Raw genomic sequence first — 13,288 nt, 5'->3', positions numbered from 1 at the left:
GAGAGCACTCTATCTCAAATAGATTTCCACGTACACCTGACAACAATGCTCCTTGTATTGTGAAAAACACCTAATTTTCAGCTTCAACCATCATCACCAACTACATTGTCTTCACATTGATATTTCGCACAATGACATGAGTTCATGAGATCATGTTCTATGAGAATCACCCGCTAGATGCACTTCATTTCAGTATTTCCTAGTGGGAGAGGCGCGCTCAAGGACACCTTAGGATCAAAATTTCAAGCACTTATAACTTTTGACACAATGCTCAGATTTCATCGTACTACACTTCATTCTTCTCGGCTCGTCAAGGCGGTCCAAAATCATGCGTCATAAGTCAAATTCGGTCGAAAAATTGGATATTTATTGTTGAGTGTACTTAAGCCCATATTCCAATACATAAAAAATGACCAATTTCTATATTCAAAGCTATGTATCTCGGTAACCCCTTATTATAAAAATCATAACTTGATCTTGAAATGTACAATAGAATTTTCTCTTTCGTCTGCTGTAAACGATTTATGGAAAAATATGTTCGAAAAGTGAGATTTGATTGTTAAAAAAAATCCGGAAATTGTAGATATTTTTCTCATATTAACAGTTTTGGCAGTTCTATGATATGCCAGAGTAATTCACGATGGATTTTAGGCAGCTGAGCTCGTAGAGGATAAATTTATCTACAATTTGGAATCAATCGTGAGTTTCTATGATGTATTAGACTCGTTTTAGAAACTCTTGATCAACAGTAAAATCACGAAAAAATGTAAAAACTGAAATCGCCATTTTTAAAATCTTCTGTAACTTTCGAATTGTTTTGGTATAGGAAGTATTATTTATTGGAGTGGGTAGAGGGGAACAATTTTAACAACCTCACTTGATTTGGAAATTTTATCAGAAGTATTTCACAAGACATGCAGCTTTGAATATAGAAATCGGCCATTTTTTGTGTATTAGAATATGGGCTCATACCACTCAACAATAAATTTTTCATTTTCCGACCGAATTTGACTTATGATGCATTAATTTGGACCGCCTTGACGAGCCGAGAAGAATGAAGTGTAGTACGATGAAATCTGAGCATTGTGTCAAAAGTTATAAGTGCTTGAAATTTTGATCCTTAAGGTGTCCTTGAGCGCGCCTCTCCCACTAGGAAATACTGAAATGAAGTGTATCTAGCGGGTGATTCTCATAGAACATGATCTTATGAACTCATGTCATTGTGCGAAATATCAATGTGAAGACAATGTAGTTGGTGATGATGGTTGAAGCTGAAAAAGGTGTTTTTCACAATGCAAGGAGCATTGTTGTCAGGTGTACCTGGAAATCTATTTGAGATAGAGCGCTCTACCTGATTGTAGAACACAAAAATACGCCCAGAGGGATTTTGAATTATAAATCTAAATTTTAACAATCGGAAGATATTGTTGATTGAAAACTAAAATTCATCAAAGTTTATTTTTCCTTCAAATTTCACTCATTTTTGAAAAATCATAACTCAGTACTCATTGATGATAGAGAGTTCCGAATGATCTCATTTTATTCAGAATTTTATGATCTAAAAAAAAGACGAGAGCGAATTGTTGTGTCCGATTACAAGATTTGGCAGAAATAGCTGAAAACTGGAAAATGAGCCGAAAAACGAGGTTTTTGGGCCACTCTGTATCTAGCACAAAGAAATTTTGCATGAAGAAATTGGTTCTGGACTTCTCTTATGTACCCAAACAATATATTAAGAAATCAGAACTACAATATAAATTGCAAGCACACCCCCTTTTTTATGTCTATATTGACTGGACTATATATTTTATTTCAAGTTAAACCAATTGCGCTGATAAGATATCGATAAGAAAAGATCAGCTCCACGCGCCCGCTACTCCCGTTTAGTCCAGTCAAATGGTCGTTTTTCAGGAAACAGCCCCGAAAGAATTTTTCTCGACGGTTCTATAAGGTTACGGTTATGTATTTTAGGGCGCTGAATTCGAATAAGAAATTTGCTGACACGCCAGAGGGCGGCTTCAGCCCCCCTCAAAATGAAAATGAAAATTATCATTTTTTAAATTAGCTGTAACTTTTGAACGGTATTGAAATCAGGAAAACGATTCAAGGGAGCGGAAAGAGGAAACAATTCTCTACAACCTTGACTACTTTTTCGATTTTTTATCTGGAGTGTTTCACAAGATACGCAACTTTGAATATACAAGACTGTGGAAAAGATTAACGTATCAAAATTTTTTGCATATTCAAAGTTGCGTATCTTGTGAAACACTCCAGATAAAAAATCGAAAAAGTAGTCAAGGTTGTAGAGAATTTTTTCCTCTTTCCGCTCCCTTGAATCGTTTTCCTGATTTCAATACCGTTCAAAAGTTACAGCTATTTAAAAAAATTATCATTTTCATTTTCTCATTTTTTCTGCAATTTTACTGTTATTCAATAGTCTCTAAAACGATTAAGATACATGATAGAAACTTGCGATTGGTTTCAAATGAAAGAGAACTACATGATCTATAAGCTACGTTGCCTTAAACCCATCTTGCATGACTGTTTATTATCGAAAAACTGTCTAGACTGTGAAAATGAGGAAAATATCACAAATTTTTTGATTTTTCAAATCAAACGTATCTTACCTCACGATTATATTTTTACAAAATTCATTTACCTCACATGGAAGAGGAGATTCTGTTCTTCAAATCAAGACCAAGTACCATTTTTTATCATTTCGGGTTACCGAGATACTCAGTTTTGAATATGGAAATTGGTCATTTTCTGTGTATTTAAATATGTATTTAGTGTATCTAAATACACTAAAAGTGGATTTTTTTATTTTTTTCAATTATGATACATGATTTTGAACCGCCTTGACGAGCTGAGAAGAATGAGCTGTAGTACGAGGAGATCTGATCATTCTGTCAAAAGTTATAAGTGTTTAAAGTTTTGATCCTTGACGTATCCTTATGACGTACCCCCCACTAGGAAATACTGTAATTAAGTGTTTCTAACGGGTGATTCTCATAGAAAATAAACCGCGTGAGATGATTTCAGCCGAAATATGTATTTTTTTGTTAGGAAGGCCTTGAAAAGGTATTATAATGAAAAAATTGTATTTTGGCTGTAGGACATGATTTTCTATTTTTGGGTATATTCCCTCTTCCCCCAAAAAATTCCCAAGGAATCATGTTCATAATGAATTGTTCTTTCACGTGATGTGTGGTTTTCTATCTATACTAGAAAAATATCCATGTTGTATAGGGTAGAAGTGGTAGGTTTGCATAATTTTGAAAACCCCTTAAAAAATACCCCTTTTTTTGAAAATTCGTAGCTCCGGAACCAAAAATGGTAGAATCCTGCGCGACGACTCAATTTATTGGACATTTTATTCTCCTTAATTTTGTCGAGAATGATTTTTCTTGAGAAACTCAAGGTTCACGAGATAAAATGAAAAAAGTCCGAAATTTTTGGGGGTTTTGGGGGTGAAGCCGTCCTCTGGCGTGTCAGCAAATTTCATATTCGAATTCAGCGCCCTGAAATACATATAGAACTGTCGAGAAAAAATCTTTCGGGGCTGTTTCGTGAAAAACGAGCATTTGACTGGAGAACGTTGTAAAGGTGACCGCTTTGAGATCCCACTACTCTGAATAGCTTAAAAATCGTTTGCCAGTGGTTCTGAACCCACCTAAACCTGCTCCATCTAGTTCCACTCATCTCTCATCATCTTATACCGAATAGATTAATAGACTTCTAGATGAATCACTTTGTCAGGTCACTTTGTAAGACAGGTCACACTGACTAAGTGATAGACTTATACCGACTTATAGATGGAATAGGTACTCACTTTGTAGTGATGCTCGCTGACTAAGCGGTAGACTCTGCCATCCATGACTCGCCCCGCCCTACCAGCTCGCTGTTCGCACATGTTTTTACTGGCACTGCACAGTCGGAGGCAAGACAGGTTCGTTTCGTGGTCCAACTTCATCACCTTGGTCAGGCAAAAATCGATAACTGAAAGCAAACAACGTACCGTAGCAATCAAATAATATCACAAGCCCAATCTATCAAATTTCACTTGTTTGTTTCGTACATCAATCCATAATTTATCCATTGTGCAAGTAAAGATACATCATTAACCACTAGGTCACTTAAATAAAAGCTAGCTAGTTCTAAGTCATTTTCAAGCAAATGCTAGGATTTGAATCAGTTGTATGATCTTATTTGTATAACTTAGGTAGAATCAATGACTAGTTGCTAGTCACAAGATTCTAGTTTTAATTCAATCGATCCAATGACTAACATTAGGCCTATAGTGAGGTCCACGTTCTAATGACAGTGTTTGATTAAGATTGGTAATGCTATCTTCATCTATCATTCGAAAAAGCAGATAGAGCTATCCTTTTCTATCTCTGCAACGTTGGTAGCTCGTTTTTTTAACAACGTAAAAATATAATTAATCTTCTCAATTATAAAAATAAATTATTAAATCATTGAAAAATATACTTTCTTGACAAATGAGACATAATTGATTATTTTTAACAAGAATGAACAGCTAATGTTAAATCAGATATACCGGGGTATCAGCAATCTATCTTCTATAGAAGGTAGTCGCAGGCAGAGAAACGGCAACGCTGTTCTCCTATCTTTCTTCACTGCCATTATTACGTGGACCTTACTATAGTACGATTCACGTTATAAAGTCGAAGGAAATTTTAGAACAACAGTTTTGCCGATTCACTGCTATCACTGCCTTTCATAGTAGATACCCGGGTATATTTTATCTAATTATCAATAGCGGAATATATTTTTTTGATTTCAATAGATTTTCATAAATTGAGATAAAATATTTTTATAGTTAATTATATTTCATCATAGTCAACAAACAATTTGGCAACATTGCGGAAGTAGAATAGGATAGAGCTATCTGTTTTGGATGCAAAAACTAATGTTATCGGATGCTGACTTTATTTATTTTGCATTCAATAATCATGTATATTTTACACATATCATTATACATGATCAGAAAAAAGCCATCAGGCTTGGGACAAAACTGAATAGCATGGATAAAAACAGATATGGAGTGAACAAGTAGGCCATTGTTTTAATCGAGCCACCTCGTGTTTTCCAAAGTGATCGTTCATATTAATATTATTATCAGATCTTCACCAGTTGATAGGTTGACAAATTTGACAACCAGACGACATTCAAGTAAAGATTTTTTTCAGAAAATTACTCTAGGTCTACTCCCACATTACTTAAGTACAACTTCGGTAAACCACTGAAATTAAATGAAACGTTGACCGGATAGTAATTATAAATCCTACTTACCATATTTTATGTCGTTGACCGTGATAGAGCTTTCCGCAATGTTTGTGGACAATATAACCTTTCTGTGTCCTTTCAGCGGCGGCTGAAATGCCTTAAATTGTTCTTCAGATGTGAGCGTCGAATGCAGAGGACAGATCCACCACAATCCATCTTCTCTCCTAGATATTACAACAAAGTTAGATGAGGTACAGTTGTTACTACTCAATAACAATGTCTTTATAACATGGAGCTTGCGCGGTTGTTAATCAGGTGATTCTTCAATACAATGTTAGTTATAAAAAAACTATTAATAATATGATAATCACAATAGATAAATGTTTATTTTCCAAAAAAACTAAAACCACTTCATCAATTACAGAAAAAAATTAGATAGTACAATTACATAAGTTACAGTAGTTTCAGAAATTTCTTATAAGGTGTCTTTTACATATCTAGTGTTTTCTGTGTGAAAATGAACCTACTTCACTATGGCGTGACTTCTATGTTCTAGAGTAGGTTTAAATATAAATTATTTAAACTTTTATTAAAAGGGTGAAAATATTAAACCAATTATTTTCTAATAGAAAATAATTTCTATTTCACTTCCAAGACTGAACATTACATTTTTCAATCTATCGGAACCTGTGACATTCCGAGCCAACCTGTGACATTCCGAGCCAACCTGTGACATTCCGAGCCAACCTGTGACATTCCGAACCAACCTGTGACATTCCGAGCCAACCTGACACATTTTCGTGTAGAGCTGTCAGGGAAGTGGAGTCCAAGAGAAAAGGTCGATAACATTCGTTATCACATCGCAGAAATTCCGAGTAAATAAACAGTTGTTGAAGAAGAAGAAGAAAGAAGAAAAAAATGCTTTATTGAACAGTATTTTCATACAATGCAATGAAATTTGCAGTTGTTGAGGCTGCTATAAGTGATCATAGAGCAATTTGTCTCTCTATTGCTCTCGCCAAGCCAAAGGCCAATTCCGAGCAAAAAATATTTGAGAGGATCGACTGGGAACGTCTAATAGGTGTACTAGAGCATGAGAGTTGGTCGGCCGTCTATGAATCTGTTCACACCGACATGGCTTATGACAGCTTCTGCTCTATTTTAGATGATGCTATTCGGACATCCAAGCATCAAATCATCATTAAAAATCACAAGGGTAGACTTTTGAAGCCTTGGATGAGGGAGGGTCTGTGTCAGGCGATAGCATCGAGGGATAGGTTATATAGGAGGCTTAAAAATGATCCAAGTAATGTTAGGCTGAGACATGAATTTGTTAAACTCAGATGTAAGATTAAGCGGTGGATAAGAAATGCCAAAGAGAAGTACTACTTTGAGTGTTTTGAACGCACAAAGGGTGATTCCAAAAAGCAATGGAGACTGATAAATGAGTTGGTAGGTAGAGGTTCATCAAAGCAAAGTGTTTCAAAAGTTGTAAACAACAATGAAGTAGTAGAGGATGAACAGGAAATTGCTGATTTATTCAATAACTATTTTATTGATTCTCCCAAGTCAGTTGCCCCACCACCTTTCCCATCATCATCAATGATGATTACTACAACTCATTCAGGGATGATCGCTGTACCTATTCATTGTACTGGTCTCCAATTCACTCCATGGAAATTAATGGAATTATACATAGTTTGAAAAGCTCAAAATCCCCAGGCATTGATGGATATACCTCAATAATGTTTAAAAAGATCTGCCATATCATCAGTCCAGTTCTTGCTCACATATTCAACTTGAGTCTCTCTGAGGGCACTTTTCCAAGTAAACTAAAGATGGCTAAGGTTATACCAATTCCAAAGAAGGGAAACTCTAAGGATGTTCAGAATTATAGATCTATATCACTGTTATCCATTGTTGCAATACTGTTTGAAAAGTTAATAAAGGTTCGAATGATGTGCTTTTTGAATTCATTCAATTTTTTCTCAAAGAGCCAGTTTGGTTTCAGAGAGGGCTTGGGCACTGAGCTGGCTCTAAGAAAATTCATTTCAGAGATTTCAAGCAACATCAACAGAAAGGATATGAAAAGAGTTGCTGGAATGTTCTTGGACATCCGGAAGGCATTCGATACTGTGAATTATGAGATTCTGCTGCGAAAACTGGAGCTGGCTGGCGTGCGTGGCTTGCCCTTGGCATGGTTCCATTCCTATCTACATGGACGTTCTCAAGCTGTGAAGGTGGGTTCCAGAATGAGCTCCTTTCAGGAAATGACCTGTGGAGTTCCCCAGGGATCAGTTTTGGGGCCGACTTTGTTTTTGATTTACATCAATGACCTCTACTCAGGCCCCTTCAAGGGGAAATTCACAGTATTTGCAGATGACACAGCCCTATCCTATGGAGCTGGATCAGATGTTGAGCTATATGAAGACATGTCCGATGATTTAAAACTATTGTCTCTATGGTTCAGCTTCAACAAATTAAGTCTCAATATCGAGAAGACTTCATATCTGAACTTTGGAATATCTTGTTCTTTCAGACTTCTCAGCCCCCTGAAATTCCACAGTGTTGGATGTACTGATGATCATTGTGGATGTGGGGTAATAAAGCAATCTCAGGTAGTCAAATATCTTGGCCTATCGGTTGATGACAATATGATGTGGAAGAGTCATATTGATTCTATGAAGAAATATTCTCGATGCCTACTACACAGATTGCATCATTTGAAAAGATTGTGTCCAAGGTTCGTTTTAAGGAATATCTATTTTGCATTGTCTCAATCTCGTCTCTCTTATGGACTGGTGTGCTGGGGCAGCACATATATGACCCACCTGAAATCACTCATCACTCTTCAGAAGTCTATGATCTGCCTCATTGATGGAGGATGTAGACGTGGGGACTTCTTGAATGCTTGTCAATCATTGGATGTGATGCCTCTAAGATACTTGTATGTCTTCAAAGTAATCATTCAGTTCTTGAGTGGTACTGAAGATGGCGCGTTCATCCAAGCAGAAAGGCATTATAGTACAAGAGTAATGGAGAGGCTATGCACTCCAAGGCCGTTTTTGACATTTTTCCAAAAATCTTTCCTCTTCTTGCAAGGCAGATTTTACAGCAGGTTGCCTCGAGACATCATTGATTCAGCATTCCTGAGGCATCGTTTCAGAATCAATCTTAGGAGGTTTTTGCTTACTCATTGCATTGATGAGATTGAGGGTTGGTATCGAGTGGTTGATTGATTGTTGTCTGGATAACGATGAGTAACTACTTTAATGTATCATTCATTGCTGTTTTTCTTTTTTCTTTTCCTTTAAAAATAGAAATTCTCAGTTTCTATTATTCTTTATTTTTCTTCTTGATAATAATTTCATTTTTTTTTTTGTCATTGGGTTTTTAACACTGCATGGGCACTCTTTATAACACTGCATAAGGGCTTATCTTATCTTAACTCCTGAGCGCGGACGAAAATTTTATATTTTTTTGCGCTCAGTAAAATTTGTCAAATCATTTTTTAAATTATAAGTATTATTGTATACATTTATATATATATACTTTCCCATTTATACATTCTTGATAAACTAAGCTCATGTTATATGATCAATTCTATTTCATTTTTTGTTTATTAAGGAATTTTCTGATTATATTTTCTGTGATGTATACTATTTTCTTTGAAATTGTAATTGTTTTGATTGACATAATAAATTTGAATTTGAATTTGAATTTGAATAATCGAAAACACAACAAAAATCTGAGAAAAAAAAGAATAAAATACCTCGAGAAATAAAACAATAAGAAAAATAATAAATTTCAAATAATGCTAGCACTGAACTTATTCTAACAAATAAAATCTAACTTTTTCTTTATTTTGTTAAACTAAATTCAACAGTTTGTTTGCTCTCAAATAAAACCTCTGGAAGGTAGAGGACTCATGAATTTGACCTATTGTAGATAAATATTTTTCCCCAGAGCATGACAAAAATACCCTACCAGTTGAAATCCTGGACTAGTTCTTGCCTATATCTCCAAGCGTCCCTACAATAAGAAGCTAATCTCTTCCAATCTAGGCCATTCATATAAGACATAAATACTTCTCTAGAGAGTACCGCCACCCCTAACCATTTAATTCTCCATTCCTTCAAACATGGGCATCGCCCAACAAGTGGAAAACGTTCTCAATTTCTTTTAAATTACACATTGAACAAGTATAGTTCCTATCTGACACCCATGGCTTATAGTTCAAATCGATCAGCTCGCCTCTCGCTTTAAACACCCATCTCATCACCCACAAATCACAATTATTCCTCTTTATGTAATTGTTCTCACCCAGTTGTAGGTTCAATGATCTATACAATGAATGGAAATGGCCTGCTTGTGCGTCCTGTAAGAATTTATCCCTGTGAATTATGCCCAAGCCTGAGAGAATTTTCTTAAATTTATTACTCCAATTAATATTGTCATTATAACTTATCCCTATATCATTACACAATTTTCTCCAATCTTTAAACCAGAAGACTCTCTTTTTTATTACTTCTTCCACTAGAAATCTTGGAAGTCGACCTTCTTTCATTTCCATAACTTTTGTAATATAGTTGTAATGCAACCTGAGACAGTACTCAAAAAGAGGTGACAGTTCTGTCTCAATAAACAACATGTAGTTTGGGGTGTTTATAGGAAGCGAGAACACTTTCTTAATGAAAAATCTCTGAAATTTTTCTACAGTATCATATTGTCTATAGCCCCATACTTGAGCTCCGTAACACAGAACTGCCCTTGCGCAAGCTTTGAACCATTTACATTTAGCTGTGAAATCTATATTATCACTATTTAAAAGACCTCTCCAAGCCAAATTCACCGCAAGTTTAGCCTTATCTGATTTTTCTTTCAAATGAGCTTCAAAATTCAATGTTGGTGTAAGAACTACCCCCAAATATTTGTATCTATTTACACATTCAATCTGCTCATTTTTAAATGTCCATTTCTCACACCCAGCTAGTTTTCCTCCATTCCTAAAGACCATTATTCTTGACTTATCTAGATTTACTTTTAAATTCCACATTTCACAGTACCTTTCTAAATTATTTATCATGTACTGAAGCCTACTGGAGAGTCAGAAATCAAGCTATGTCATCAGCGTACAATAAGACTCGAATCCTCTTACCATTTATCAATAGTCCTCCACCCAGTTCATCATTTAAAAACAAAGAAAATAGCAAGGGACTCATTAAGCAGCCCTGTCTCAATCCTGATTTAGTTTGAAAACGTTGTGAGAGACCACCCTCTCCAGACCGTTGAGTGCACCATACTCTAGCAGAAGTATCCTCATTTAACGCTCTCAAAATAGCCAACATTTTTGTTGAGAGGCCCATATTACTAAGCTTATATAATAGAGATTTTCTGTCTATTGAGTCAAATGCGGCTGAATAATCCACGAAAAACAGTATAATTTACCTCTTTTTTTAGCTAACTGAAGACTAGCGATAGATGTTAAGGAAAATATATTATCAATAGTAGAGTATCCCCTACGAAATCCCGCCTGAAACTCGTTTAGTACGTTATTTTCCTCCACCCAGTGATTAAGTCTATTTAGTATTAACCCTGCAAAATTTTTGAAGAATGCTGTTAAAAAACTGATACCTCTGTAATTACCTACTACGTTGCTCTCAATTTTTTTAAAAATCGGAAAATAATGGAAGACTTGAAACTACTTGGGACCCTACCTATTGTAAATATTGTATTGTAAATATTCAGTAATCTATCTAGCATATTGGGCGGCGCATTCTTATAGAACTCAAAGGGAATTTGATCTTCTCCTGGCGCTTTGTTATTTTTTACTGATTTTAAAACTATATTCAACTCATCCAGACTGAAGTCACTATCTAATTTATCATTATAAATATAGGGTTCCGCATATAAACAAGACAATGCTAACATTTCAGGATTTAATAGTCGACGGAAATACTCTACCCATTCACGTGGATTTATTGAATTATTTACAATTTTTGATCTAATTTTAAATTTATTTAGAGCATGCCAAAAATCTTTTGGGTTTTGGGCCGAGGAAATATTATTCAGGAGAGCCTTTTGATAACTCTTCCTCTTCTCGTTACACATTTTTTTGTAATCCTTTCTTTCAACTAACTATAATAGCCGGGTGTGATCATTACTGATACGGCGGTACAGATTTAGAAAAGATAAGACCTTATTTCGGGCTTTCCAACACTCATTATCGAACCATGCTTGTTTTTGTCTGTACCTATCTAAGCTTCGAACGGATCCAAGAGATTTAGCTACACTTCGAATACACTCTGACAAATCTTGACATGCCTTCTCGACATTTTCATTCAACAATAAATCATTATTTACTCGTACTGTTATCTTATCTTTATATTTTTCAGAAATAGACTTATTCCAAGACAGTTTTGGCAATAGAGGTAAACACCGCTGTGCCCTGGGAAATGGGAGGACAGGGACGTCAGACAACGGTCCGCTGTGCCCTAGGGAGATGGGAGGTCAGGGACGGCAGACAACGGTCCGCTGTGCCCTGGGGAAATGGGAGGACAGGGACGTCAGACAACGGTCCGCTGTGCCCTAGGGAGATGGGAGGTCAGGGACGGCAGACAACGTCCGCTGTGCCCTAGGGAGATGGGAGGACAGGGACGGCAGACAACGGTCCGCTGTGACCTGGGGGAATGGAAGGTCAGGGACGGCAGACAACGGTCCGCTGTGCCCTGGGGAAATGGGAGGACAGGGACGGCAGACAACGGTCCGCTGTGCCCTAGGGAGATGGGAGGTTAGGGACGGCAGACAACGGTCCGCTGTGCCCTAGGGAGATGGGAGGACAGGGACGGCAGACAACGGTCCGCTGTGCCCTAGGAGATGGGAGGACAGGGACGGCAGACAACGGTCCGCTGTGCCTAGGGAGATGGAAGGTTAGGGACTTACGGCATCCAAGGGGCCGCTGTACCAGGACAGGAGGTCGGGGACGTACGGCAGCCAACGGGCCGCTGTACAAGGAGCAGGAAGGTTGTGAGCGGAATGCTGTGGTCTGGGGCTCGTCCGGCCTTTAAATACTCCCCCAAAGTGGAGGGGATGGAGTTGTGCCGCCGCCAGAGGCGGTGGAAATCGTCTCGATGCGCGGAAGATGGTGCGCCATCGGTACCTTCCTTATCTCCGCGGTCGGCTAGCTTTGCTGATAGCCGAGCGTCTTTCAGTAATATTATTAACTATTTTCTCGTCACAATTTTACTTTGTGACACAGGAGAGCCTTTTGATAACTCTTCCTCTTCTCGTTACACATTTTTTTGTAATCCTTTCTTTCAACTAACTATAATAGCCGGGTGTGATCATTACTGATACGGCGGTACAGATTTAGAAAAGATAAGACCTTATTTCGGGCTTTCCAACACTCATTATCGAACCATGCTTGTTTTTGTCTGTACCTATCTAAGTTTCGAACGGATCCAAGAGATTTAGCTACACTTCGAATACACTCTGACAAATCTTGACATGCCTTCTCGACATTTTCATTCAACAATAAATCATTATTTACTCGTACTGTTATCTTATCTTTATATTTTTCAGAAATAGACTTATTCCAAGACAGTTTTGGCAATAGAGGTAAACACTGATAATTATCACCTGGCTTCTTACCTACGTCTAATATAACTTCGATTAGAAAGTGATCAGAAAATGCCTGGGAGACGACTTTGAAATCCAATGCGTAATTGAAATACTCCATACTAATTGCTGCTATATCGTTCACAGAGTCACCCATTGCTCCCACAAAAGTCATCTCCCCTTCTAGATCGCTATTCATTCTACCATTTAGTATAATAAATCCTAATTCTGAACACATTTCCAAGTAACGCCGGCCTTTATTATTGACTGTTTTATCTTTGGAATTTCTATTATTTAACAATCTATCCGACACATATTGGCTCATCTTACTCGATAATCTCTGCTCTGTACCTATTCTCACGTTCTTATCCCCTAAAACCAAGAATCCCTCATCTGCGTTTTGCAACAGTAAATTATTCAT

General features: G+C 37.0%; 1 protein-coding gene across 3 annotated transcripts in view; it reads right to left on the bottom strand.

The window, feature by feature from the left end:
* Positions 1-13,288, bottom strand: part of LOC111050670 (ATP-dependent RNA helicase TDRD9) — a 95,033-nt gene that overhangs the window by 59,749 nt on the left and 21,996 nt on the right. For all 3 annotated transcript variants that reach the window (XM_039426268.1, XM_039426267.1, XM_039426266.1), the window contains exons 8-9: positions 5,317-5,474; positions 3,833-3,999 (exon numbers count right to left, since the gene is read on the bottom strand). In XM_039426268.1, coding sequence (XP_039282202.1) covers positions 3,833-3,999; positions 5,317-5,474 — 325 coding nt within the window. The remainder of the gene's footprint in view (positions 1-3,832; positions 4,000-5,316; positions 5,475-13,288) is intronic.

This window comes from Nilaparvata lugens, chromosome 4 (genome assembly GCF_014356525.2).
Source record: "Nilaparvata lugens isolate BPH chromosome 4, ASM1435652v1, whole genome shotgun sequence".
Classification (NCBI taxonomy): Eukaryota; Metazoa; Arthropoda; class Insecta; order Hemiptera; family Delphacidae; genus Nilaparvata; species Nilaparvata lugens.
This window is presented reverse-complemented; position numbering and strand designations above follow the sequence as displayed.